The following is a 27,003-nucleotide window of genomic DNA, read 5'->3' as shown; positions in this document are numbered from 1 at the left end:
TTTAAAAACTTATCACCGGGTATTATTAAACATCTGACAGTGTCTGATAAATTTAGATCCTCAGTCACAGTGCTACTAAGCGCTTGCTGACCCATCTGCATCCCAACCCCACCCCAAGTTAATCTTTCCTTCCTCTGTGTGTTTAAAGCCCTTCACTCATCCTACTGAGACAGTACCATCCTCACAGTGTTTGTGTCCTCTAGGTACATGACAGCCTCCCTGCTGGACTCTGGGCTCTCTGAGGTCAAAAACCATGTCATACTAATTTTGTGTCCCAAGCCCTTGGCACAGTCTTTGCTTCAGAACAGATGCTCAACAAATGTCTTTTGAAGAGAGGATTCTCAGGACTGGAAAAAGTGAAACTGCTGAGGGCTAGGGATCACTGAGCAGGGCTAGTGTCCTAACGCTGGCCCTGAGGGACCTTGTATCCACACTCTACTCCTGTAGGGTGGAGCCCACCTGACCTCTCAGTGCCTTAGGAGCATAGTGGGCATTGACTTGGATGTAAGGGGGAATTCAGCAGGAGGAGGGGATTGCTTTTTTTTTATTGAAAAAACAAAAAACAAGAGGTCTGGAAGTAACCCTACTCACTGTTAAACTAGGTTTTTCTAGTTTCAAAAACCAGGAAATAATTTTAGAGCAAGATAGAGGCCTTAAAGGCATTATAATTGATCGCCTGATCCAAATCAGGTGAGGGTCAGTGTATGTCCTAAGAGTCTCCATTGTTTTAGGCCCTGAGAGGGTTTTGAATTTATTGCTTTATGCAAGAAATTGATGAAAATATATATTTCTTAAATCCTCCCCCGCCCCCCCGCCCCACCCCACACACACCAGCTAGAACTATGCAAAGAGCTCATAGTTAGGATTTCCTGGTGGCTCAGATGGTAAAGACTCTACCTGCAATTCAGGAGACCCGGTTTTGATCCCTGGGTCAGGAAGAATCCCCTGGAGAAGAAATTGGCAACCCACTCCAGTATTCTTGCCAGGAGAATCCCATGGAGAGAGGAGCCTGACAGGCTACATTCCATGGGGTCACAAAGAATTGGACACAGCAACTAACACTTTCACTTTCATGGAAAGGATTACGCCTAAAGCGGCTTCTAGCCTTGTGTTCCCATCCTCGTGAGGCCTGCTTCCAGGGCTTTGGCACCCTCCAGGTATAATCAAGTGGGTGAGCATGACACGTGTACCCACAAGTTCCAAACCGGGGGTTATCAGCACACACCCCTTAAAAATCTATTTCTGGCATTTAAGGATGGTGGCTGTCCGGAGCCTCCACACAACCCAAGTGCCATTTGAGAACAGGCAGCATCTGCCCTCTGGATCCAACAGCAAGTGCAGCCAACGTGGTTAAATTTAGCACATGGATGGAGGTTGTAAAAATAAACCTGCTTGAGAACAAAGTTCAGTCTTGGCAAAATATCGAATGGAAACTGCTTTAGCAAAGGTTAGCCATTGTCTTTTAAAATCTTTTGTTAATTTCTTTGCTCTGCTCTTCCTTAGAATGCTTCATCAGAGTGAATTTCTGAGTACTCCTTTAGTGTAAACACTGATTGCCCTGTCTACTCCTTCACAGCTGCATCTAGATAATAAAGCCAGTGCTAGGGGAGGTGGCCATGGCCCTGGGCTGGCACAGACCGAAATGAAAGGCAGGACTGCCTCTGGACCTGGCTGAGCGGGACTGAGACCCCAGCCCTGCCTGGCAGAGGAGAACTGTCCATGCTCTGGAGCAGGATAGCAGAGAGGGCAGGAGCTTAGGCTTTCAAATGGGGATAAAATGAACTTCCTCCCAAAGAGGCTGTATGGATTATAGAAGATGACATGAGTGTAACACTTAGCATAGTGTCTAGCATATAGTAAGTGCCCAGATCCTAACAGAATCCAGACCTTGCTTGGCCTTGCTCAACTAGATGTAGCTCTGACTCACATGGCTGGATCATGATGGTGGTTGGGATCTGTCAGGACTCCCATCTGAGCTTTTGGGCAGAGTATTTTGGGAGAGGAGGCTCTGGGACTTGCTTCTCTTGGCAATTTGCCCAAGTCAGTTTACTCTGAAAGCTCAATGCTTGGTTCATCTATTACACTGGCATTCAGGGCAGGGGAAACATTATGCAGAGAAGAAAAAAATGTTCCCTGGATTCTGCCCCTGCCAAAGATTTTGTTTTTCCTTAGAAGTTACTGAATATTAACAGAACTTGTCAAAAGTAACATATTCTTTGAGTTGAGCTTTTGTTCATTGAAGTACAAAAGGATTCAGTGGCTATCTGGAGAGAAGTTTCTCCAACCATGATCATGGGGGTGTGGGGCATGGTTCCTTGAAACACTGTCCTTGTGCAGGGTCACTGCTCTGGAGCAGGGTTCTAAACCTTTGGAGCATGTTTTGAGAAAGCATTCATATATGTGCATGTATATTTTCTTTCATCAGCTTATTACAGTGGTTGTCAGTGTAGAAAATAGAAAGAATCACTAGCCGTTAATGTTTTCTGGAATGAGATTTCAGGCAGTGAGACATTTGGATAAGGTCAGTAACAAAAAAACCCTAAGGAAATCACTTCAAGGAAAAGCTGAGCCACAGAATCTGCTCTACATACTGGTGCAGCTGTGACTCCAGAGGACCACAGAGTCCTCTTGAACAGGTTTCCCACATGCCAAAGCAGCCAGACAAATGGAGTCAGTGCCCAGCTCTGGGTGGAACAAGGCAGCAAGGACTCTCATTTGGGTGCGGCCCATGATCCTCCACGAAGCTGCATCACCCGCGAGGATGCCTGTGCCAAGGCAAGCTCTGGCTGGCACGCAATGCAGGCCCCATGCCACGGGGTGAAAGCACATTGTTCTGGAGCCTAGGAGACTTGCTGCTTGCCAAGCAACTGCTGGGCCAGGGCCCGGGCTCTGAGCCCCTATTGTAGAGGGTGGGTTTTCATGCATCCCCACCCCTCACCCTAAAGTCCTGCACTTAATCTGCACTTTGGGCCTTACTTGGTGTAAACGGAATCATTGTGAGCAGAAATGCCAGTATTTTGTGTTGATAGAGACTTATTCAGAAACCAATGCTCATTGTTCCCTGTGGCTAAGTATTAAGTCCTGTTTCCAGTCAGTTTGCTGATTAATCAGACAGGTGCCTCTCGTTCACAAAGAAAAACAAAATCTGTCAGCAAGGTGATTAAGAATGAGTAGGCATATTTAAGAATGATTAAAATAGCATTTTCACAAGTGTGGGCCTTTAAACACTGAGTAGCTGTCTGCTGTTGAAGATACACAGGCCCTCCAAGCATGCCTTCCTGTTAATACACATCATGTCTCTAGAGGTTCTCTTCAGGCATTCCTTCCTCAGAGTGTCTCTGAAACTATACAAAAGAATAAAAAAGAGAGGTCGCCAAACCGCTGCTGAGTCCAGGAGGACAGCAGAGATTATATTCTGGTTAAAAATAGAATGACCTTCTCCACTATGAGGAGAAAATGAAATATATTTCGTCAAGGAGATAGAGGTCACCAGATCCAGATGATTTCACTTTTAAAAGAATCCAGCTGCCTTTGCCCTTTGAGTTAGGGGCCCCCCATGTGGTGAGGGCATGAAGGATGCAGCCAGCAGCCTGGGCACCTAGAGCAGGCAGGCCCCCCGAGGAGGGCTCTGTGTCCAGCAGCGCATGTGAGTTATGCTCCGGCGACTCGGGAAGGGTGAAGCAGCTGCCTTTGTTTCAGATGACAGGAACAGGCGATCGGACTCCATTCTCTCCCAACTGCCACTTGAATACCATTCGTAGGAAAGCCTTGAAACAGAGTCTCCTCTTACTGCACACGTGCAGGTTTCCTAAGTCTAGTGCCAAATGTTCTATTGATAAGAGCTAAGTCCGGTGCTTTTGTAATGGAGCACAGATACTGTCGGACTCCAGGATCACAGGTGTCCCTTAATCCTTAGCACCTGGTGTGGTATAGCTTCCTGATGCATGTTTCTCGAGTAAATGAGTTTTTTCTTAAATTGAAAGAAAAAGCATTAAATAAAGTAAAAGGAGCTTTGCTTCCAGAAGTATTGAAGTGAAACAAAGGAGCTCAACTCTCTTGATGAATTGGTTACCTCTTTTATCTTTCAGAGTCGGAGTTGACCAATTTGGCAGGATTATACAGAGATGAACGATTGAAACAGAAAGCAGAATCGCTGAAACTTGAAAACTGTGAAAAACTTTCCAAACTTATTGGCCTACGCAGAGGTGGCTGAGAGGCCGATAGTCCTACGCAGGCTCGGGGTTTTGCTACATGTTACTGTTTATGTTCCTAATTCCATTTTATAATACAAAATTAGGAAATGATGAACATTTCACAATTTGCTAACTTTGTTTGGTGGGCAGAGTTGGAGGCGCTTCAGCATGGAGCCAGACTTGTCATCACAGAATCCTTCCTGGGGATTGGCTTCAGGAACAAGGGGCAGGTCATCTAAATTCACGGCCAAGCATTAGATCCAGCCCCCTGAGCCGTACCTACCTGCCTCTAGGAATGTAGTTCACGGCATCCCAGAGCAGATTCCTATTTTCTTCCTTCTTCAGTGAAGTCTCGATACCCAGTCATTCCTAGGCTTAGCCAAAGCAGCTTAACATTGGTTGTTTACAATGTGCAACGAGAATTATACCTCTCCTGCTGTTAGAGTCACCTCCCCACCAGATGCAGCTGTTGTAACCACTCAGCTTTCCATTTTCAAAGGGGAATGCAGAGAAACGCAAACTGTTGTCCACAGTTTTCCATTTGCCTAATCTCTGTTCAGTTACTGGCATTAGCAAACTACCTGATTTCAGTTCCTTTTACTTTCTTAACCCTCTCTCTTACAGAGGGCCCAGAAATTAACAGTTACTGAGTAAACAGTTCAATGGACACACAGAAACAGGGGCCAGTGGTGAAGGTAAAAAGCAAGTCTGAGTCTCAGCTGTTCAGTGCAGTTTCCCTAGTCCATCATAGAACCCAGAGAATGTTCTTTGTCATTTTTCCTTGCAGCATCACACTGAGCTGAGTCCCTATACCCCATAGAGGTACAGTGGTCAGACCTAAGAGGAGGCATTCCCACCCGGCCAGGCTGCTCAGACCTAGAGATAGAGAGGAAAGACCCTTAGTCTGTGGCTTGGGGCCTGGCGGGATCTGGCGTTGGTAGGAGATGCTTTTCTCATGTAGTCAATGTCTGTTAAGTGCCTGGTATGGATGAGACCATCGGCCCACAGAGGCTACATGGTTGACCTGGATCACACAACTGGTTGTGGCAGAGCTAGATGGTAGGCTGATAATCAAGTACAAAGTGAGTGCACATCCCCCTTGCTCAGGTGATTCTAACCATATTGGTAAAAGCAGAAGCTTTCCCAAGGATGCCCCTCCTGCACTACCTCCCAGCCTGGGACCTGGTATCCTTTCTATGGCAGTCCTGCATCCACTCAGCACACCTCACTACACCACTTATCATACCAAACAAAAAGAGGCAACTCTTCCCACTGGTGACAAGGAAGAGGGAAGCCATCGCATGGGCTGTGTGGTTCTGGGACTTCGTGTGGAGGTGAGCTACAGGATTGAGTTGCCCAGATTGTATCATGAATCTGAACCTAGAAGGATCAGTAGGTGACTATAGTCAACACTCCATGTTTTTTTCAGGATGGAAGAAAAGTTCCTGTTGCAAGGAGAGTCTTCATTAAAACTCATTTCCAAAGTAGAGTTTCTTCTTTCAGTGGCAGAGCCATTTAAGCTGTTTAAGCAGACGTATTTAGTATGGTTCTACCTGGGAGCATCCCACAGGGTCAGGAGATGAGTGCAGAGGTAGAGAGTGGGGCTTTGGTAGCTGGTAGGGGACACCTGCTCAGTCCCAGGGAGGGACAGCAGCTCCAGAGATGGCCAAATTTTTGTCACCCAACTAGGTCTTATGTTCTGGGTTTGGGGGGACTTCCTTGTTCCCCTTGGAGTAATTGAAGGGATCTACATGGTAAAATGTGCCTGTGAGCCAGATGGGCTGTAGAAGGTTGTTTTCCTATACGTTTAAAAATCAAAGCTCTACTCTCCCCAACCCCAACCTCTGCTAGAAAATGGGCCATAATTAAACTGACTTGACAGGTTAAAAGTCCCTGCTCTAGGTGCCCATGAATAGTAGTCACACATTTTATGGATTTCATGGCAGAGATGAGTTATCTGTGATGATACTAAATAGAGGCAATACTAACTCACTTCATTAGGTGTCAGGTCTATTGTCTGTTTTTATAGCACTGATGGTACCGTTTTATTTATTACCAAATAGACAACAACACTCACATCTGGTTTTCCTCAAGGGGATAGGATGTGCTTTGGATTGAAGGATAGTTTAATCTATTTGGTACTGTCCAGAATATTGTTAAACTATAATTTCCTGGGTTGCATTTTTAGATGGGTTGTTTGCATGGTGGTAAAATAAGCGTTTTCCTCTTGCCTACATCATTTGGAAGGTTTTATCATATATAAACTTTCTAGTTATGGCTTATTCTTGCTGTCAGAACTTGGCATGCAGCTCTCGACTATTTTTATGAGCATGAATGCAGACTGGCAACGGGGCTAAGAAGTAGGGCTTGAGGCTCAAGCAGAAACCGAAGCTCTCAAAAGAATGGAAGTGTCTTCTGCAGTACATGATCAGCAGTGAGGAGGGTGGGATAAAAACCCATCTCATTACAAAGGGCAGCACAATTTGAAGGCATCTGTGTCCTCAGGTTAGCAACCCTGGGGTTCATCTGCTCAAACTAGAAGGCTTCTGAACTTCCTTGATCAGCTCTAGGCCTCACAGTTTGGGAAAAGTGACCAGTAAGAAAACACCATTGCTATTCTTTCTGTTGGAAACTGTTAGAAATTATGCTGAACTCCAAACCCCATGTGGAATCCAGCAGCCTGGCCAAGCTATGTGTCATTCTCATTTATGTCCTCACACTCAGGACTGGCTTTGTGAGGAGACACTGTTGGGATTCCAGAGCTTTCTGTTATGAATTGGCCACACATGCAAGTTCGCTGTCTGCATGCACTGTTCCTCACAGGAGCTAGCACTTAATTAGTATTTATTTTTTATTCATTTAAGGTGTAAGCTTAGTGTCCTAATATATTTTTGGAAAGGACCAACTTACTATACATCTTATTTTTTGAGCCTGCATTATTGATACCTCGTGCAGTGACCACTGAGAAACTATATACCTATGTGTTAGATACTGATTACATCATTTGCATCACGTTGAGTATTTGTAATTAAAGATGTGAATATTCTGTGACCAGAACCAGGTTTGACACAGATGGAATCAGCTTATGATGGAGTGAAAATCCTGAAAAATCTGGTCACCTGATCCACAGCATCTGGACTGAGTGTATTTTAACAAAGAAATTAAATGATTTTATATTAAAAGAATGGCTTTATATTTTTCCTTTGTTCTTTTACCTTTGCCCATGGCACTCTTAGGTCCTGCATATTGCCTGACTCCTTGGAGCCACTTAGGACTAGACTAGACCAGAGCTCTTGACCTCTGCTCCAGTGTTCCCTCATACATCAATGGAATTATTGGTGTTTAGAACAATAGATAGTATTGGTGACACCACCAATTCAGTATTTGTTTTCCATCGGCTATCAGCAGCTACAGCTTATTACAACCAACAGACACATAAAATCTACTTAGAACATCAGGTGTTATCCCAGTTCCTTGCTGGTTTTGTTCCTCATGGTCCTGTTAGGTTAGTCATGGCTTACAAATACAGGACATTGTTAATATAATAGTAATACCTTTCATGTGAAGAAAGATTAAGATTACTCAATTCAGCAAAGATGGAGAACTCACTATGTGCCAGGTGGGCTGAGCTTTTGGGATGAAGATCAGGAAACAGTGAAAGCCAGCACCACGGCTCCTGGAGCTCTCATCTAACAGGGAGGCCAATTAGACAATGCTCCCCAGTGGGATGAATGTCAAAGGGAGGACCAAAGGAATCTGTAACAATGGGACTTAATCCAGGATGAAGGATCAATGAAAACAATTCTGAGGGAAAAAAGACTTGAAATGTAATCATCCTTCTTACAGAGTGCAGTGATTAAAAATGGGGATGGAACCAACACCATTGAAACGCTCCCATTTCCATGAATAGCACCACCATCCATCCAAGAAAAAAGTCAGAAACCCAGAAGACTCTGTGTGGTAGACTTTTAAATTTGGTATCCTCCAATGGATCACACCTAATATTCGTGACCTTGTGTAGTCCTCTTTCTGACCTGGGCTGGCCTTGATCTTTAACCAATAGAATGTGGCAAAACCAGTAGCTTTCATTTAAGTCCTACCACCCTGAGACCACTAAGCTAACTGCATGGAGAAGCCATCCAGAGGAGAACCAAACAACTGAGCTGACAGCAAGAACTGAACCCAGACACGTATCATCTGAGCCAAACTGGTTATGCCACCCCTGCTGATGATCACAGCAGAAATAAGCTGCATACCAAGCCCAGTTCAAACTGCAGAATCTTGAGCAAGTAATACACTGGCTACTGTTTTAAGGCATTACATTTTGTAGTAGTCTGCAGCAGTAGAACGGAGAAGGCAATGGCACCCCATTCCAGTACTCTTGCCTGGAAAATCCTATGGACGGAGGAGCCTGCTAGGCTGCAGTCCATGGGGTTGCTAAGAGTTGGACACGACTGAGCGACTTCACTTTCACCTTTCACTTTCATGCATTGGAGAAGGAAATGGCAACCCACTCCAGTGTTCTCGCCTGGAGAATCCCAGGGACAGGGGAGCCTGGTGGGCTGCCGTCTATGGGGTCGCACAGAGTCGGACACACTGAAGCAACTTAGCAGGAGCAGCAGCAGAAAACCAAACAGCTCGGCTCCCTTTGCCCATATCCCTTCCATTGTTAAGTCCTATCAGTTTTACCTCCAGGACATCCCAAATCCATCTACTCTGTCTCCTCTGCTACCATCTGACTCCCAAACTACCATCCATTTTGACAGAAACCACTGCAATAGTTGCCTAAGTGTAAGTAGTCTCTGTCCATCTACTCAGGGTCCTCTCCAATCTGTACACCTTGCTGCAACCAGAGACATATTTTCAAAGCATAAATTACAGCATAACACCCTCTTGCTTAAAATATTTCAGTAGCTTTCTTTTGCCCTCATAATAAGAATCAGTAAAGTCTTCCCCATGGCCTAATGCTTAACAAGGCTCTACCAAGTTTCTGGCCTCTATCCTAGCATGTCCTGTATATTGTTTTCTTTTCTGCCATACTAACCTTTTAGTTACTACACTCTGCCAACCTTCTTCCCGAGGGACTTTGTATTCACATTTCCCTCTTTCTGGCACCCTTTCCCACCTCCCTGCCCCTGCCCGCCTTTGTTAAGTGCTTCCTGGTTACCTTAATAGGTTTCATTCGGCTCAAACATCTTTTCCTTACAGCCTTCCCTGACATCCAGGCTGGGCTAAATCTTTTAAATTACTCTCATTCCTCTTTTTCTTGCTTGAATAATGACTTAAATTGGGATTTATAGGGGTGTTTATTTGATTATTATCTGTCTCCCCCATTAGACTAAGTTCCAATCTGGTTTTATCTGAACTGAACCTTGGAAGGAAATGACATGACACCTGTCAGGACTTCCTCTGGAAGTGCAGCTCAGATTCTCTGAAACTACTCCCATCAAAAGGTAGGATGTGTCCCTTCTTCTTGAATCTGGACTCTGTGGTTCCTTGAACCAATACGGTTGGGCAGAAGTGGCACTAATCCAGTTTTTAGGCCCAGAGCTTAAGAAATGCATCTCTCATTTTGTCATTTTGAGGGTTTATTGGCTGCAGACTCAGCTTGCAGGATCTTAGTTCCCTGACTAGGGATCAAACCCAGGTCACCAGCAGTGGAAACGCAGGGTCCTAACTAACCACTGGACCACCAGAATATTTCATCACTTTTGATGCTTTCTTTTAAACCAAGTCACATGCTATAAGAGAGCCCAAGCAGCCCGTGGAGAGGCACCAAGAACCCTGGTCCTCATAAAGCAGAAATAAGTTTTCACCATTGAACTTTGCCCAAGCTGAAGATTTCTGACCAAAATGACTTTAAATCTATTAATTTTGGGTGGTTTGTTAATAGAGCAATAGATAAGCAGAACATCAACCAGGATGACAGCCCTGTGAAGAAAGGCAGTCCTTCCTGGAGCAGGATCACAAAGCTATCTGTGATGTCATGTTATCCTGAGCCTTGCTGAGCCCCAGCTGGCGAGGAACCTGTAGTGTCTGTTGACACAGAGTGGGAGTCTTTGGCAGTCCCCAGAGGGACCATCCCGGATCAAGTCCGTGCTAGTATGCCGTGGGCCTGGATCCAGGGTTCTCTTGCTCACAACTTCCCACCCCCTAGGAACTGGCTGTGGGAGCCTATTTCACTCCAGAGTTTTGCCCTGAACATGGAGAGCAGCTGGTGGAAGTGATCTCTGAGTGGCAAGGGACATCAAGCAGCACCTCGTGAAAGACCCTAGAGAGGAGAGACTCAGGGATCGCTGCCCCAGAGCAATGTACAGCTTTGTCCAGGGTGATTCAGAGGAACATTCACTTTGAAACACAGAGTTCTAAGCGGGCTCTGTCCTGAGGTACATAAATCACAGAACACCCTATAGGCCCATGATAATACAATATCATAGCCACTAGCCACATATGGCTATTTAAATGTCTATTTTAACTAATTAGAATTTTTATTAAATATTTAAAAAGCACTCCTCAGTCACATTAGCCATATTTCAAGTGCTGCCAAGCCATGTGAGGCTAGTGGCTGCTGGCAGTGGACAGAGCAGAACGTCTCCATCACAGAAAGGTCCATCTATGACCTTAGAGATTGATCCACAGAGGTGGCCTTACCTTCAAGGACATCAGAACAGACACAATAAAAAAAGGAAAGAAAAAAAGGGAAGAATAAAACAAGGACTACCACTGGGGGATCCACAGGAATGACCATGTTTTGTCAGTCACAAATCCAGCCAAAAAGAGATGCCCAGGCAGCTGAGGAGAGCACCCTAAGTGACTTACCTGATATTTCAACTTCCCTTTGTGGTCATTGACAACATATTTTCCCAAATTCCTTCTTAATATAGCCATTTCCTACTTGGGAGTTTCAAATTTCATAACTTCAGAATCCATTATGTTCACAAAATACTGCATAGCATCATGGTTAAGAACATGGGCTCTGAAATCAAACTGCCTCTGTCAAAACCCTGTTTCAAAGCTCAATAGCTTGGGTGACCTTGACTTACTGGGTTATTCATTCTCACAGAAACTACATTTTCTTATCTGTAAAATGGGGATATTAGAATCGAGTTCACAGTTATTATGGTCACATGAAATAATACTAATAAGGCATAACAGTTATCATGAAATAGTGAATACTTGATAAATATTAGTTCTGGTTTACCCCAAGCATAATCTTACTTGGGTTTCAAAACAAACCCTCAATGGGGATTGGTGGGGATGTGTAATCACCTTATTCTTCCTTGCCTCCATTTTACAAGTCTCCTTCATGCCTGATTTCAGTTCTAATATCTTCAGACTCTTCAGGTTACCCAAAGCCTGGTCCCAGAATATGAGGACTCTTATCTTAGATGAAGTCACTTTCCTTTTCTATTTTTGAGCTTTCCTTCATTGGGAAGCTCAGGCCTCCTAAGTGTGTTCCTAAGAGCTTCGAAGAGGGATCACATTAGTCTCATACTATGCGGGAAATTCAGAGTTTAGAGTGGGATAAAGACGCATGCAGGGGTTGTCCACTCTTGCTTCAAGGTCTTGTATATAGTTTAATGGGTCCTGGGGGAAGGCTACGGGCCAGCGTGAGTGTTGCCTGCCCCTCAGCCCTTAGAGTAAGTTTAAACCGGGCTCTGCCCGCTCCTCAGGACTGCGTAAGAAAGACACCATATAACAAACGCGCAAATTCCCTATAAACCTAAAGTACTAACGGTGCTGCAGGTTTTCCGCCCCAGGCGGCTCCTGTAAGAAGGCGACTCTTTTAAGAGGCGGGCCCCATCCCTGCAAACAAAGGAAGTCCCCGCCCCTGGTTGCCAGGGTGCTTTGTGGCGTCGCATTCTCATTGGTGGGCGTCAGCGGTGAAGCAGCCCGCGGCAGCCATTTCCAACGAGCTGGCGGGGGCGAAAGATGGCGACGCCCGTCGGGTGGTCGCAGGGGGGCTCAGGGTCGGTGTGTCTCGCCTTTGATCAACTGCGGGACGTGATTGAGTCTCAAGAGGAACTGATCCACCAACTGAGGAATGTGGTACGCAGCCAGAGAGCTGGGGGAGGCCTGACTGGACGCCTACGTGGTGGGGGCGGGGCCAGGCCCTGTCCCAGTGCCAGGGGCGTGCCGAGACCACATTGCCAATGGCGTCATCCGGAGGAGGCGGGGCCCCGATGTGTTCTGGCTGGTAGCGGGGTAGAGCCCAAAAGGGACTGTGTCTCAGGAACATTTACCCGGAAATTTTAGAGAAAACCAAGTTGTTCTCTGCTCTCTTTGCCTGGTTGTCCAGGGCCTGGTAGATACGGCAGCCTATTCACTGAGCTTCAGTTTCCCCATTTCTAATTGGAGATGACTTCACTGTGTACAGAGTAACTATAACATCATCTCTATTGTGGAATCCCCTCCCCATGCTGAGTGCTGTAAGCTCTTCACACTTTAACTTAAGGGCTTCCAACTCCTTTATGTCCTTTGCTTTTGCCTTGTCAATCAAATGCAAAGCTGGGACAAAGCACTGGAGCCACAAATTTCCGGAACATGTATGGTAAAATCATGGCCAAGTGGGATATATGATTTTTCTGTTTTGTTTTTTATCTTGATAAGAAGGTGAGGACATAGATAAAACTGACTTCACATATATTTCTCACTTCAATGTTTAAATGCAGCTCTGAACACTGAATTACCTAAAGGTATCCAGGCCTTTCTGTTGACAGCTGGCCTTTACATGTGTGTTCTCATTATCTGGAACACTTCTCTTTTCCATCCTTTTTTTCTGGCCCACCCATATTTAGCAGTCAGATATCATGGTGACATCCCTTACCTTGAAGCAGTTCTGACCCTTCCCCAGGCTGAGGCAAAGGCCTCATAGCACACCTCATGGTGCCCACAGTGTCTTCTCCATGAGACTTATTGTTCCTTGTGTGCAGGACCTAGAGTTGAGCATCAGTGAATCTTGTGGAATGAACTTTCCCTTTCTTGGGCCCCAGTGTCATCGTACATACCCTGGCCATCATCCATTATCTATCCCAGGCCCTGGTGCCTAGGGAAACCCCTCCCACCACAACCCAGGCCCTCCCTGAGCCAGGCTCTGTTGCAGATGATTCTCCAGGATGAAAATTTTGTCAGTAAAGAAGAGTTCCAGGCAGTGGAGAAAAAGCTGGTGGTAAGTAATAGTCTCTGTGAGCTTCTCATCTTCCCCCATTTCCCAGGATCCTAGTGGTTGGGCAGTCCTTGAGCACTGACTGGTCTCTGATCGCCTCCAGCCCCCATAGTGAGGACAGAATCTTCCTGTACCATGCCTTCTACATGCCTGTCTGAGAAAGGGGGCTGATTAAGGGGGCCTAGGAGACTCAGCGTGGCTTGTGGTGATAAGGTCACTGCTGCTGCCCCTGCAGGAAGAGAAAGCAGCCCATGCCAAGACCAAGGTTCTCCTGGCCAAGGAAGAGGAGAAGTTGCAGTTTGCCCTCGGAGAGGTAGAGGTGTTGTCTAAACAGCTGGAGAAAGAGAAGCTGGCCTTTGAAAAGGCGTGAGTGGACCTTGGTAGTGGGGGAAGAGCTGGGGCTCCCATCTGCCTATCAGCCTTCCCACCTTTCCTTATCTTTTCCACTCAGGCTCTCCAGTGTCAAGAGCAGAGCCCTGCAGGAGTCCAGCAAGAAGGACCAGCTCATCACCAAGTGCAATGGTAGGCGGGAGGCCCGCACTCCCTCCCACGCTTGCTTACATGGGCTCTTCCCTAACAGCCCAGTGCCTGTGTCCAAGGCAGGGTTTCACCCCAACTTCTGTCCCCGGCTGAGGATACAGGCCAGCCCAAGCGGGCCACACCTTCGCAAAGGCCTTCAGGGACCAGGCAGGCCACGGAAATGAGGGAAGTGGTTGGTGTACAATATTCTTCATGGCCATAAAGGAACGGGCTCGCTCCCATTTTTCTTGAAACATACGACCTTCTTAGTCCACCTTTTTGTTTTCCCACTTTTGGTGACTAATAGAAATAGTGTACTTTACTCATAACTCTGCTTTCAGGGAAAGAATAGTCCTGTATGGAAGCTGACCCTTAGTCTGAGTGTTGGGGACCCAACAGGGAGAAATGGGGACTGTGGTAATGTGGAGAGCCATACTCCTTCCCAAGGGCCTAGCACCTCTGCTGTGGGAACAGGGGCCCAGTACAGTCAGATCTTTAAAAAAGAAACTGGCAAACACATTCTAATGGAAGCTTTCCTGCCTTTTTCATGTTGGCACTAAATTTAAAAATTCAGAAATGTTCAAAGTATTTTATGGCCCAAGGAAAACATGTCTGTGGGCCATTAGTTTTCACCTCTGCTCTATGCAGGTGCCTATGGCCACTTGTTGGCTCAGTTGGTGCTTTGAGTTTTGAGGGACTTTCAGTCAGCTATTCAGTGTCCTGAGACCTTAGAACCCCTTTTCATTTTCCCAGAATGCCAAACTCCCCTTACTTACTTTAAGAAGTAGATATGAATTCCATATGCAGCATTTGCTTCATTCACTGCAGTGTTCATTTTGAGTAGATCAGAGTTCAAGCCCAAAAGAGGTTCAGGGTCTCTCCTGATGGGCCCTCACCTGGAGTCTTGGGCACCCCCTACCTACCAGTGCAGCCTTCTCTTTCCCCTGGTGAGTACTCTCACTGGAAAGATGCCAGCAGGCTGCCATCTTGGTCTGGCCAGGTGGACTAACAAGCCTCATGGTTGTCTAAGGCAACCTCATGGCCTCATGGCCTCTCCTGTAGCCCAACAGGCAGGCAGTGCCTCCATACCCAAAGATGCTGCTCCCCTAGTCCTTCCCTTTTCCCTGGGTTTCCCCCGACTTCCCTAAAAGGAACGTAGGCTTCTCTCCTAGTGGTGAGGCCCTTCCTCTAGGACATTTCCTAGAGATCAGCCATGGCCTCAGGGTTCTGCGTCTGCTTGTGGAAAGTCTGTGTGAGTCATAGGGGAGGAGCCTGGCTGCCTCCCCGAGAAAAGTTCTGAATTCCTCCAGAAGGGCACAAGCCCTCACCTGAGCAGATCTGGTGACCTGAGCCACCCCCTGGCCTGACTTCTAACTCCCCACACCTCCCTTTATGTGGTTCCAGGTTGGTTTTACACTTACATAGTTCCTTATTCTAAAGTCTTTTCTAACCACTGTCTCATTGGGTGCCATTTAGTCTAAATAGCTCTCATTTATTTTAAGAGTCAAACAAATTTCTGATGCTTTTTTCCCATAAGAACTTCATAAGCAATCAGATTGGATTCACTGACTGACCTGGGGAAGGAGGTTGAATAGCACTGGTCCTGTGACCCAGTGCGCCCAGGTTTTCCTTCTTTTCCTTCACCCATGTCCCTGTTCAACATATGCCGTAATTTTTTACCAGATTTTCTCTTCTAAAACCTTAACTGCTTCAGCATTTCTGCATTTTCAGAGCTTACATTCCAGTTAATCTCTGTCTAGCCTTTAAACGCTGTAGGATTTTCTTCTTGGAGGATCAGAATTTTTCAGGGCTCCCTGAGGGACATTATGTAAATGAACCAACCCCAGATCCCTACAGCCTCATTGGGTTTTAAGCCAAGACACAAAACTCATCCTTGCATCTAATGAGCACTTAATCTGGGGGTAAGCTTTGCCACCACTATCTCCCTGGGGTCCTGTCTTCTCACCTGAAGCCCTAAGACAGGGCTGGGCATCCTGCTAGCCCTCAGTGGGTGGGTGGTTTGCAATGACTGAACTAGGTGATGTTTCTAAGACTTAAACTCCTAGGGGACATCTTGTTTATTCATTCCACAAATAAATGTATTGTACATCTATTTAATACTATGTGCCAGGTACTATTTTAGGCCTTAGGGTTAAAGCCGTGAATAAAACAAAAATCCTTGTCCTGTGGACCTTATATCCTAGTAGAGGAGAAGACAGGAGCAAAATATGAGGTCTGTGTGATTTAAGTGCTAAAAGGGAAATAAAGCAGGAAAATGAGATAGGAAATATTGGGAAGTGAAGGGTTGTAGTTTTAGACTAGGAAGGGTCTCGCCAAGGAGGTGATATATGTAAAGAGCTGCAGGAGTTGAAGGCAGTGCTGACCATCTCTCTCCAAGGGCCTTTGCATGCCCACAGGGGAGCCACCTGGTCCAGAATAGAGTTGTGAAGTCACTGACATACACCCTCACCCCATCAGGACTCTATAATAAACTCATCCTTACAAAGGCATTAGCAGCTACTCTTGGACAACCCCTGGGTAGGGGGGAGCCAAGTTCTGAAAAGACCCACAAGGGAATAACCTTATCTCAGGAAGGAGCCCATGGGATGGGAACCCCTCCTCCTCCCTGCCTCTCTCCCCCACAGAAATTGAGTCTCACATTATAAAGCAAGAAGATATACTTAATGGCAAAGAGAATGAGATTAAGGAGTTGCAGCAAGTTATCAGCCAGCAGAAAGAGATCTTCAGGTGAGGGGTCTGGGCCAGGCTGGGGGTTGATGGAAGTGGGGAGCCAGACCTCTGCTCCCTACCCTGGGCTGTCCCCAGCCCACGCCCAGCCGGCTCCATTGCAGGAATCACATGTCTGACTTCCGGATCCAGAAGCAGCAAGAGAGCTACATGGCCCAAGTGCTGGACCAGAAGCATAAGAAAGCCTCGGGGACGCGTCAGGCCCGGAGCCGCCAGCATCCCAGGGAAAAATAAAATGGTTGTCGCCTTCCTGTTATCTGGCTGTAATGCCCAACCTCTGCCTTCTCTGCTCTGGAGGTCCCCATCCTGACCCTTCCTGTCCCTGTGGGTACTTCCCTCAAGCCTCACAGTGGCCTGGACCCCAGAGAAGAGGGAGGGTAAAAGGCAAGATACCCCTTCCTTCCTCCCTGCCTGCCTTTTGGACCACCACCTGCCAGGCCATTCCGTGCTCAGAAGTCTGAGGATGCACCTCGAGTCTCCAGCCCCTGCTACTGCCCTGGCTCCCTCCCTTGGGTGATGGTGGGGACCATGGGGTACAGGGTTGTAGCCTAGGGAAGGACTGCTTGGTTGTCTAGTAGGCACTATCCCTTCTTACTCTTGGTATTAAATTCCTTCCTATATAAACAGCCCTGGTTACCCCAGTGCCCTTGTGAATTTAACTCCAAACTTGAAGGGCTATGTGTGCATGTGCTGTGTTATGTGTCTGAGACACCCCAACTGGAGAGTTCAAAGATGGTGGGTTCCAGGACCACAGTGAATTTGGGAAATCAGTTTCTATCGCATAACAAGAATGTTATACCTGTGAATCACTTTTGCATCTTCTTAGACTTCTCTGAAACAGAAGCTTATATGCATAAATTGAGGAAGAGGAAAAGACTGCTATGGTGGTGGTGTGGTTCCCCCCCACACCCCCCCCCCCCCAGCTATGTCCGTTTTTAAGGTGGGATAACAGTCTGTGGAGGGGTTATGACTTTGTGGCTTACTTGAGTTGCATATACAGAGCTGAATGTGATGGCCAGGCTTGGTCCTCTCAGAAGCCATCACTAATGTGCCCTAGGTGATCAAAGGATCGCACCCAGGCAGGGGACCCACTCAGGGGAAGCTGAGTCAGATTGTCAAGTCTAGCCTTTCCTGGGTCAGTGTGAGGCTGAGTCCGTAGGAGGTGCCAGTGCTCTTGCTTTAGGGCCAGCTGGGGCCTGAGTCATAGCAGGACCTTGAAGCCAGAAGTTTAAGGGCAAGTGGTGCCCATTGTCATTGTCCCAGGATAGTAACAGGTGGTAGCTGCTTCCCTATCAGCATTTGTCCCCAGGACAGGTCCTAAAGTGATGGGGCCTGGAATGAGGGCATTGTGAGTGCCTGGGGGAACACAGAGCTATTCTTACCACAAGGCCTTTAAAGAAAGAACCGCAGCTACCCTAAATGTTCCTAAAAGATGCCATATTAGCATCTGGGCCTTGTTCTGACAACCTGAAAAGTTAGCACTGTCCCCTCCAGTCTAGGTTTCCACAAAAGCAGTGGGTCTAGACAGGGATATGTTTTCTGAGGCCCCAGAACAACTTTTGGAGTTGGGGGAGCTCTCCATGCGATGCTTCTCTATCAAAGATATGGGGCAGGTGGTGGTGATGGTCACGGAAGGTGATGCATGCTCCCTTATGAGCTCTGGCTGGGACAGGCTTTGTGAGGGCCAGAGAGGAGGGGTGCGCTGCAGTGATGGAAGACATGGGGAGTTGACAGATGAAATTGCCAGACCCGGGTTGTCTGGTCTCCTGGCTCACACACTGACCCACACAGGATACTTGACCTCAAGTAGGTCCCTGCTCAGCCTCAGTTCCCTTACCTGGGATGGACGAGTGGAGTTGGGCCTGGCTCCTGGGTCCAAGTTGGATGTTTGCCCTCCGCTCACCTTCCAAACCAAAGCCTGGAATGTCACCCTAGGCTCTCAGGTTCACGCCCGAGAAGGGATCTAGGCTGGTAGGGCCCAAGGCCCTCTGGCTGCCTATGCGGCTGTCTTAGGAGCGGACGCGGCCACTTTAAGGCGCGGTGACCCCCCACGGCACCCGCGGGCGGGGCGGGGACAATGCGGGCGTCCGCGCGGCACCAGCGGAGGCGAATGCGAGGGAGGTAGTGCGCCGCGTCCGGCCCCAGCATGCTGACCGCGTTCGCCCAGCCAGCCCTGCCTGGGTTCCCAGGGCGGCTGCCTGCGGGCCCCGCTCGGCGCCAGGACTCGTCCGGTTCGTCAGGTTCCTACCATACTGCTCCGGGTTCTCCAGAGCCCCCGGACGTTGGGCCGGACGCAGAGGGCCGGGCGAATTGGCCCAGGGTGGCCCCTGCGCTGGGGGCGGGCGTGCAGCCTCGCCTGTCCGTCAGCGCCCAGAATAGCCGCCAGCAGCTACTACCCGGCTCGGGTTTCCCGCGAGGCCCGGCCTCCGGCCTGCGACCACCCCAGCCCCAGCTGCGCATGCTGCCGTCGGGGGAGATGGAAGTCATCTTCGGCGCTGGGCCCCTATTCAGCTGCTCCGACGCAGAGGATAGAGAAGTGCAACAACTCACGACGCCGGCCTTCCGCAGCCTCTCTCCGCCTGGGTCCGCGTCTCCCATCCCTGGCGAACCGCAGCCCCAGGGCCCCGACGGTGGCTCCCGCTGGGCCACTTACCTGGAGTTGCGGCCCCGCGCGGCGAGTCCTGCCACCCCATCGCAGTTCGAGTGTGTGGAGGTAGCACTGAAGGAGCATACCGCGCCTGCCAGGCCCCGGACGGTGCCCAAACGTCAGATCGAGCTGCGCCCTCGGCCCCGGAGTCCCCCGCGGGAGGCCAATGCGCCGCGCCCTCGACTGCTCCTGCGTACTGGCTCCCTGGACGAGTCTCTGAGCCGCCTGCAGGCTGCCGCGGACCTCGTACAGACGGCGCTAGCCAGAAAACTGAGCCCGGCGCCCCCTGCCCCAAGCAACGCCACCTTTGGACCCACGGTGCTGCCGGAGCCTGCGACCCCAGAAACGCCCCGCAGTACTCGGGTGGCCCTGGAGGAAGCCAAGTCTCTGCCGCCTCGGGTGAACTATAGTTCAGCCCCAGCCAGGGCCCCAAGACCGTGGCCAAGCCTCCGGGAGCGCGCAATTCGGCGCGACAAGCCCACGCCCGGGACCGAGCCTCTGGGCCCAGTTAGTTCCAGCATCTTCCTGAAGTCAGGGGAGAAGCCCGAGGAGGTGCACCTAAAAGAACCGAAGGCTCATTTCGCGCGAGATACTCCGGCTCAAACCGTCCTGAGGGCACAGGGTCCGCCTTTCCAGTCTAGGCCCCCCTGGGAAGTTTCGAGTAAGACTGTGAGACGGAGGAGCCCATCCCCGCCGTGGGAAGCCCCAAATGGGACCGTGCGGGGTCCTCACTGCACCTCCCCCCAGAACCTGTCCCCCTGGAATCGAACAATTCGGAAGGTGAGTAGCCCATCGCTCCCCGAGGCATCCTCTACATGGGACAATCAGGATGCTGCTGTCACGGAAACTGTCAGCAGAAAGAGCCCTTCCCCTCCGACCCTTTCCCAGTGGAATCAGGGTGTTGCCAGGGCAAGAAGCCCATCCCCCGCAGCTCCCTCCTCGTGGGAGGTGCCGCAGCCGGCAGTTGGGGATGCAGTTGAGGGAAGTAGGAGCCCGTCCCCGCCGACCTTGCCCTCGTGGGAGACTCCAGATCGTCCTGTTGGAACGTGGAGCCCATCGCCCCAGGAGACGTGGAACTCCACGGTGCAGAGCTCATCCGTAGTGTCTACACGCGTAGCTATTAATGGCGTGGCCCAAGAGGAACTGGTGCCGCCCACGCCGTCTGCACCAGGGACTCCAAAGCTAACAAATGTTCAAAGTCCGTCCACGCGGGAGATGCCGGATCTTGCCTCCCGAGGCAACCAGCTGTCGCCAGAGGTGGCTGCACCCGAGGTGCCTCTCAGTCGCAACCTGGATGCCGATGCGCTCCCTGAAGCGGTGGGCTCTGGAAAAGCGGCCTCAGGGCGCCCGCGCGTGGCCATTCCGCGGCCCCGCGACGTACGCAAGATAGTGAAGACCACGTACGCGCCGAGCTTTCCGGCAAGCACCCCAGACTCAGGGCTCCCCGCCCCTCCGGCAGAACCCCGCGGGGATGAAGGCAGCCCATCCAAGACACAAGAACTTCAGGCGCTGGGGCCCCCCGCCCCGTCTCACTACACTTCCATTTTTCTCAAAGACTTTCTGCCGGTTGTGTCCCACCCCTACGAACCCCCAGAGCCAACCCCAGACACAGTCCCCCGGGACGTTACGCAGTCCAACGGGGTCCTGCGGCGGAGGGCAGAGAACAGCACGGCGAAACCCTTCGCGCGCACTGAGATCCGCCTGCCTGGTGCCCTGGCCTTAGGCCGCCGGCCTGAGAGAACCCGGGGAGTCGCGGTGCACGGTCCTGGCGGAAAGAACCGGGATGCAGAGGCCCAGCGCTTGGTCCCGGACGGCAAGGGTCGGACCAGCCCTCTAGGCGGCGCTCGCACCTCACCCCAGCAGTCGCCAATGGGGCCGGCAGAGACCCAACCTCCCGGACCGCCCCGCCCCAGCTCCCCGCAGGCGCACCCTAGCTCGAGCTCTGGAATAGAATCCAAACTGGAGACGCCCCCTCAGGCCCCTGAGCCCGCGGTGGCGGTCCAGTCGCCCCTCCCGCGGGAGCCCCAGGCGTCGGCTCGTAGAACGGCCCGGGCCCAGCCCCGCGCTGCCTCGGCGCCTCCGCTGGACCGGTCCGCGGACGGTTCCTCCCAGGGGGTTCGTAGGCCGCCAGGGGCTGCAAACCCGGGGAAGGTCCTAGTGGACCCCGAGAGCGGCCGCTACTACTTTGTGGAGGCGCCGCGGCAGCCTCGGCTGCGGCTGCTCTTCGACCCTGAGAGCGGGCAGTACGTGGAGGTGCTGCTGCCACCCTCGCCCTCGGTGCCGCCCCGCCGCGTCTACACTCCGCTGGCCCTGGGCCCCGGCCTCTACCCGCCAGCCTATGGGCATCTTCCCGGCCTCTCACTGCCACCATCCCCCGGCCCGCCGGCCTTCAGCGGCCCACAGCCACCCTGGGCCTCCGAGGCGGGGCCCCTGGACGGGATGTACTACCTGCCAGTGAGCGGGACACCCAGCCCCGCACCTCTTCTTCTCTGTGCTCCACCCTCCAGCTTGGGTCCCTCGCAGCCCAACAAGGGCTCCTTGTTCCCGGTGTGAGGCCCCAGGGCCTGATCCGCAGGATGTTGGGGCCTATTGATGGTCTTAAAGGTTTTGGCATCCAGTCCTTTACCCTCTTTTCCTTCAAGCGTCTCTTCCTTTTACCCATCTCATGCCGGTTTTTTTTTTTTTTTTCAGACCGGAAGTTACCTTCAGATTATCTGAGACACGTGGGGGTGGGGGTGGGGGTGGGGGTGGGGGTGCTAATGGAGCTGGAGCTCAGTAAATGGCTGTCTGTCCCCCCCCACCCCCCAGCAAAATCCTATACCCTTTCCCCAAGTCCCAGAGTGTGGTGTGTTGGGGTGTGTGGGTGGGTGTGTGTTGTGGGCTGAAAAAAATGCACAACACGAGATTTGTGAGTTAAGTGTTACTTGGGGCAAAATGAAAAACTATAAGCCTGGGAGACAACCTCTCACATAGGTTGTCTGTGTGGAGGTAGGTCAGTATATGTGATTTTGGTGAAGGATAGTGCAATCCACACATTTTGGAAGATTGCTGCTAGTCACAATGAGCAGATGTCTATTTTATTGCTTTTCTAGATATGAGAAGATTGCAAGAAATGGGCTCATAAAAACTTCTCCTGAAAATAAATATCTAAAGGCCTATTTTGCCAGTTTCTCCCAGAGCACAGAGGGCCTCATTCCTAATCTCTGCCCTGAACTTTCAGGGTGGGTTGAAGGTCAGCGATTGCAATGGCTAGTGATTTCATCTTTGTAGAGGCAGGTGACAAGTGACAATTTTTAGTTGGCAGTGTGAAAAATCCCAGGACATGGCCCCAGGAACCGACCTGACGGGGTGATGGGGTTTCTCAGGGACAGCAGGAAATGGGAGCTGCAAGGAAGGGGTTGCCCCTGGAGGTAGGGAGATGTCTGTCTCTCCCGGAAGGTGGGTCCAGTTGAGGTGGAGCAGGCTAGTGAGCAATGATGGGATGAAGGGAGAAGGACACTGGTATCAAGTCCATTATTCTTTGGAAGAGGATCTGAGTCTTGACCTGGGAGGCTGTGGGGGAAAGTGGCTGGAGAAGGCCCTAGGCGAGGATCATCTGAGAAAGGGAGCTGCGGGGTCAGGAGGTGGAGGTAGATCAGGGAAGTAGTATGGGAGGGGCCGTGGAGGGTCAGCCTGGGACTTAGGGGGTGGGGACTGGGGAGAAGGTGGGAGGTGACTGTAGTCTGCAGCTGGGAGTACTGCCCCTCATTCTCTCCTCAGCTCCAGCCTCTGATTTGGCTTATCTAAGCCCTCAGAACTGAACTGGCTCATTCTGGAGTTAAAAGGGTAGGGGGGATTCTGGCTGTTCCCACCGAGAGGGGAGGAGCAGATTAGTGGGTCGTTGGGAAACACTTAAAAGCAGAGAGGATGGTTGAGCTGTTGTCCCAGAGGAGACTCTTGACCTTTCTGGATGGAGTGGAGGGTGGGTTAGGGCTGTCGAAAGAAGGGATGCCCCTGTGTGGCGCTCTCAGCTGGTTCCACTCGCCTGGTAACAGATGTGGCAGCCATGCCTAGAGAGGGGCTGGCTCTGCAGGCTGGTCACAGCATAGGAAGGGACAGGCCCCACAGTGTGTGTTCCAGTTGCCTCGAGACTCCAGGAGAGCAGAGGCGGACACACAGAGTGGGGGGTGCTCTTCGTGGGGGTCTGTGTAGAGTGCTGAGTGAAGTGACTGGGCCTTGCTGGACTGATACGTGGTGTGATGAGTTTGCGGAAGAACAGTTAACCATTAGAAGCAGTGTTAGGGATGGAGATAAATGCCTTTCTTAAATTCCAGGCCTCTGGTGGACCTGCATTTCTTGGAGTCACTGCCCCCGTCGCCTTGGATTGGAAACAGAGAACTATGAGTCAGAATAACCTGGACATCTTTCTGTGGCCAGAGGTGCCGATGCCAAGGAGGGCCCTGGGCCACTCCTGGGCCCCTCACTTCATCGTGATGTGCAATAAACCCAATGGCCCCAATGGCTGGAACAACTGGCGTGAAGTGTCTTGATTTCTTGCTGGGGCCTCTTAACACCCCCTACAATGCCGTCCATGCCTGGGTGTGGCTTGGGGGAGAGTATCACATGCGTCTTTCATACACTGTGGCATCCCTCCTTCAGGAAACCTGCCTCTCAGGGAGGGAGCCCTAGGCTGGCAGTCACGCCTGTGACCTCATTTCTTCTGGTGGCTGAGTGGTCAGTGGGCCTTGGGGATCAACCAGGCTTGGGTTCCAGACTCAGCATAGCCCTTCTAGCTGTGTGGCCTAGAATTTGTCACTTTTCTCTGAACCTTTGTGTTCTTGGGGGTAGATTTAAGACAACAGTAACCCGTCATCTCCTCCTGATAACAGATTTGGCAACCATGCCTAGAGAGGGGCTGGCTCTGCAGGCTGGTCCCAGGGAGCTTAGCACAGTGCCTGCCATGTGGCCTGTCCCAGGTCATGAGAGGTATCAGCTCCCATGTGTCTTTGCCCAGGCCCAGCCCCTCTCCTTGCCTCATTGGCTGGAGCCAGGGTCCCACGAGAGAAGGTGCACACGTGGAGTCTCCAGGGCCCTGGGGAAGGGAGAGAATGCGAGGGGTGAAGTGTCAGTTCCCCATTGGTCTGGGCCAGGTGTTCTGAAGCAGCCCCCACTACACACACACACAGAGGAACCCACACACCTGCACCCCAACCACAGCCCTTGCTCACTGAGTCAGCTCCACCGGCCATGAGGCTGTCACTGCTGCTACTGCTGCCGCTGCTTGGGGCCTGGGCCATGGGCCTCGGAGACAAGGCCTCACTCACTGCCACTGCCCCTGAGCTGGACGATGAAGAGAAGTTCTCAACTCACATGCCAACTCACCTGCGATGTGATGCCTGCAGGGCGGTGGCCTACCAGGTGAGTCCCCCCTCCCCCAGCAGTTCTCCTGCCCCTACACAGGCCCCTTCTCAAGCCAGACCCTTCTATCTGCCTCAGGTTCCATCACTGGCCTTTGATCCCCAAGCCCATCCCCAGGCATCAAGCTAGACTCAACCTTCTATGATATTGCCATCTTCACCTCACTAGAACCTCTGTCCCTCAGTTTACCTGTCTGCCCAACAAAGAGCAGACAGACCATCTCTGGGACATGAGGGAGTCCCTAGCTAGTCCTCTCAGACTACTCCCTTTCCAGGCCGATCCTGAAGTCCGGACTTCTTCCCAAAGCATGCCTGGGGAGCACGGGGGTTTGTGTGCATGTGTGCATGTTTGTCGAGTCCGTGAGCCCATGAGCATGTGTGGGTGTCTTGAGTTCACATACAAACCTGTCAAGCATGTCTGAGTACTTGTGTATGTGTGTGTGTGTGTGTGTGTAAGTGCTACGAGTGCATGTGTCACTGATGACTGAGTGGTTTTCTTTCCTTGTTCTTGTGGTTTTACATCGCATGTGGTGATGGTGGGCAGGTGTGCCCTGCAGGAGGGTCCCCAGTGCCCAGGCCAGCTCAGCTTTGCCCAGCCACCCACCTCATCCCAAGGCTGTGGATCCTGCCTCACCTGGCACGTTCCCAGCTCTCTGGACCTGGGGGAGGGCCACGAAGTCAGCCTCACAGGTGTTTCCTGCTCAGAATGTTCCGTTGCCTTGTTCTTCCTCCAAGACTCAGGTTTCTGCTCTCCCCCGCCCCTCCCTCCACACTGAGTAGTTCTGAAGCCCTGGTTCTGAACCCCTTTATTCCAGATGTGGCAACATCTGACAAAAGCTGAGGCCAAGCTTCTCCCACTGGACTCTGGGGGCCGTCGTGAGCTGAGTGAGTCAGTATACACAGACGTCCTGGACCAGAGCTGCTCTCAGACCTGGCAGGGGTGAGTTGAAAAATCTGGCCCCTGCCTCACTTCTCCAGGGGCAGGCTGATGAATGGGGGTCACCATCCTCCCACTCACACCATACACACTCCACAAGGTCTCTGGCCCAAGGGTAGGGGCTGGTTGGGACAGAGGCTGAACTCTGGAGCTGGGAGCAAGCAGAAGAGTGGGTGGCCAGGGGATAAGGGTGTTGTGTGACTTTGGGCCAGGGGCTTCCCCTTTCTGGTCCTCAGTTTTTCAGCAGAGAGGACCAGAATCTGGGCACTAAACTTGGTAGATGTCCCGTGTGCCCCGCTTCGGGTAGCTACAGGCTCCACTAATGCTGTCCCCCTCTCCTCCCTCCACCTCCAGCTATGGAGTTGGAGAAGTGGACCAGGTGAAACGTCTCATGGGCCCAGGACTGAGCCCAGGGGCACAGCCGAGCATCATGGTGATGATCACGGAGGGGCTGTGGCCCACCAGGTGATGACTGGAGGGTTGGAGTGGGATGGAGCCCGTGCAGCCTTGAATCTGCCCGCTGTAGGCAGGGCAGAGTCTGAGGCTCCTGCTGGGCTCCCCTAGGCTCTCCAAGTCCTGCTTCCACTACCTGGGCGAGTTTGGAGAAGACCAGATCTATGAAGCCCACCAACAAGGTCGAGGGACCCTGGAGGCGCTGCTGTGTGGAGGCCCCCAGGGGGCTTGTTCAGAGAAGGCTCCAGACACAAGGACAGAGCTCTAGTCCAACTCCTCCTTCCCGCTCAGCCCCTGAAGAGAGCTGGCCTCCCTCTTGATCTGCCTCCCTCCTTTCTGCAGGCGGCCTGGAGGGCGGGTGCAGGGAGGCCTCCCTCCTCCAGCCTTGGGGGCCTGGGACGTGGCCAGGGCCTTTCCCTCTGGACTAAAATAAAACCAGTGACCTCCACTCCTTCTCTCTGCAAAAGGTTCTTGGGGGGCTGGGAGGATAAACATTGGTGTTTCTGCTGGAGAAGGCTGGGGACAAGCCCCACAGTTTCCCAGGGGTAAGTGAGATCTGTCATGGTTGAAAATGTGAATGAGCTGTCAAAGGCACATGAAATGAGTTATCAGACGTTTGGAACCCCAGATCCCTCACGAGAGAAAACGAAAGCCAAGGAAAGCTCCATAAGCACGTCACCTGCGGACACACCCACTGCAGCTGCTGCACTTGCTGTGCCCCTTTCAGAACACTAGTCTCCCTGGGTCTACACCCAGAGGCTGCTCACTTTCTAGACTCTGCTTTTCACCCAGCTGGCATGACCCAGGGCAGGACAGGGTGGGGTTCCTAGAATAGGCTGTATTCCGGATCTTGGCTCTACGTCCTGCTCTCCCCAGAAATTCTTCTCACCTGCGGCCCTTCCTTTAGCAGCAGAGAAAAGAGCTCCACCTGGGTTGCACCTGAG

The 27,003-nt window shown here is 51.1% G+C and overlaps 4 protein-coding genes across 5 annotated transcripts in view; all 4 read left to right on the top strand.

Moving 5' to 3' along the window:
• Positions 1 to 7,375, top strand: part of DNAJC18 (DnaJ heat shock protein family (Hsp40) member C18) — a 28,995-nt gene extending 21,620 nt beyond the window's left edge. The window contains exon 8 of one of the 2 annotated variants that reach the window (XM_027970295.3): positions 4,089 to 7,375. In XM_027970295.3, the coding sequence (XP_027826096.1) occupies positions 4,089 to 4,213 (125 nt within the window). In that variant the 3' untranslated portion in view covers positions 4,214 to 7,375. Of the gene's footprint in view, positions 1 to 1,254 lie in introns of both variants that reach the window. The other variant, XM_027970294.3, reaches the window with a different exon arrangement.
• A 4,731-nt stretch (positions 7,376 to 12,106) lies between these two features.
• On the top strand, positions 12,107 to 17,252 carry SPATA24 (spermatogenesis associated 24). The gene is made up of 6 exons (XM_004008852.6): positions 12,107 to 12,242; positions 13,297 to 13,362; positions 13,595 to 13,725; positions 13,811 to 13,881; positions 16,524 to 16,626; positions 16,731 to 17,252. The coding sequence occupies exons 1-6, from the start codon at positions 12,126 to 12,128 to the stop codon at positions 16,858 to 16,860; spliced, it is 618 nt and encodes a 205-aa protein (XP_004008901.2). The 5' UTR covers positions 12,107 to 12,125; the 3' UTR covers positions 16,861 to 17,252.
• A 1,497-nt stretch (positions 17,253 to 18,749) lies between these two features.
• PROB1 (proline rich basic protein 1) lies at positions 18,750 to 23,783 on the top strand. Its single transcript, XM_015096062.3, has one exon. It carries the CDS (start codon positions 18,773 to 18,775, stop codon positions 21,824 to 21,826), a length of 3,054 nt encoding a protein of 1,017 aa, XP_014951548.3. The 5' UTR covers positions 18,750 to 18,772; the 3' UTR covers positions 21,827 to 23,783.
• A 695-nt stretch (positions 23,784 to 24,478) lies between these two features.
• MZB1 (marginal zone B and B1 cell specific protein) lies at positions 24,479 to 26,507 on the top strand. The gene is made up of 4 exons (XM_004008851.5): positions 24,479 to 24,670; positions 25,485 to 25,609; positions 25,961 to 26,071; positions 26,171 to 26,507. Exons 1-4 carry the CDS (start codon positions 24,500 to 24,502, stop codon positions 26,325 to 26,327), a joined length of 564 nt encoding a protein of 187 aa, XP_004008900.2. The 5' UTR covers positions 24,479 to 24,499; the 3' UTR covers positions 26,328 to 26,507.
• Positions 26,508 to 27,003: the final 496 nt, after the last annotated feature.

This window comes from Ovis aries, chromosome 5 (assembly GCF_016772045.2).
Source record: "Ovis aries strain OAR_USU_Benz2616 breed Rambouillet chromosome 5, ARS-UI_Ramb_v3.0, whole genome shotgun sequence".
NCBI classification, from domain to species: Eukaryota; Metazoa; Chordata; class Mammalia; order Artiodactyla; family Bovidae; genus Ovis; species Ovis aries.
Note: the sequence above shows the minus strand (reverse complement) of the source record. Positions and strands in the feature narration are given on the sequence as shown.

Excerpts from the sequence above, each read along its gene's own strand:
- SPATA24 (XM_004008852.6), top strand. The coding sequence starts at position 12,126 with ATGGCGACGCCCGTCGGGTGGTCGCAGGGGGGCTCAGGGTCGGTGTGT. Across the intron at positions 13,726-13,810 it reads AAGCTGGCCTTTGAAAAGGC|GCTCTCCAGTGTCAAGAGCA; the intron begins GTGAGTGGACCT and ends TTTTCCACTCAG. Across the intron at positions 16,627-16,730 it reads CAGCAGAAAGAGATCTTCAG|GAATCACATGTCTGACTTCC; the intron begins GTGAGGGGTCTG and ends GCTCCATTGCAG.
- PROB1 (XM_015096062.3), top strand. The coding sequence starts at position 18,773 with ATGCTGACCGCGTTCGCCCAGCCAGCCCTGCCTGGGTTCCCAGGGCGG.
- MZB1 (XM_004008851.5), top strand. The coding sequence starts at position 24,500 with ATGAGGCTGTCACTGCTGCTACTGCTGCCGCTGCTTGGGGCCTGGGCC. Across the intron at positions 25,610-25,960 it reads TGCTCTCAGACCTGGCAGGG|CTATGGAGTTGGAGAAGTGG; the intron begins GTGAGTTGAAAA and ends CTCCACCTCCAG. Across the intron at positions 26,072-26,170 it reads GAGGGGCTGTGGCCCACCAG|GCTCTCCAAGTCCTGCTTCC; the intron begins GTGATGACTGGA and ends GGGCTCCCCTAG.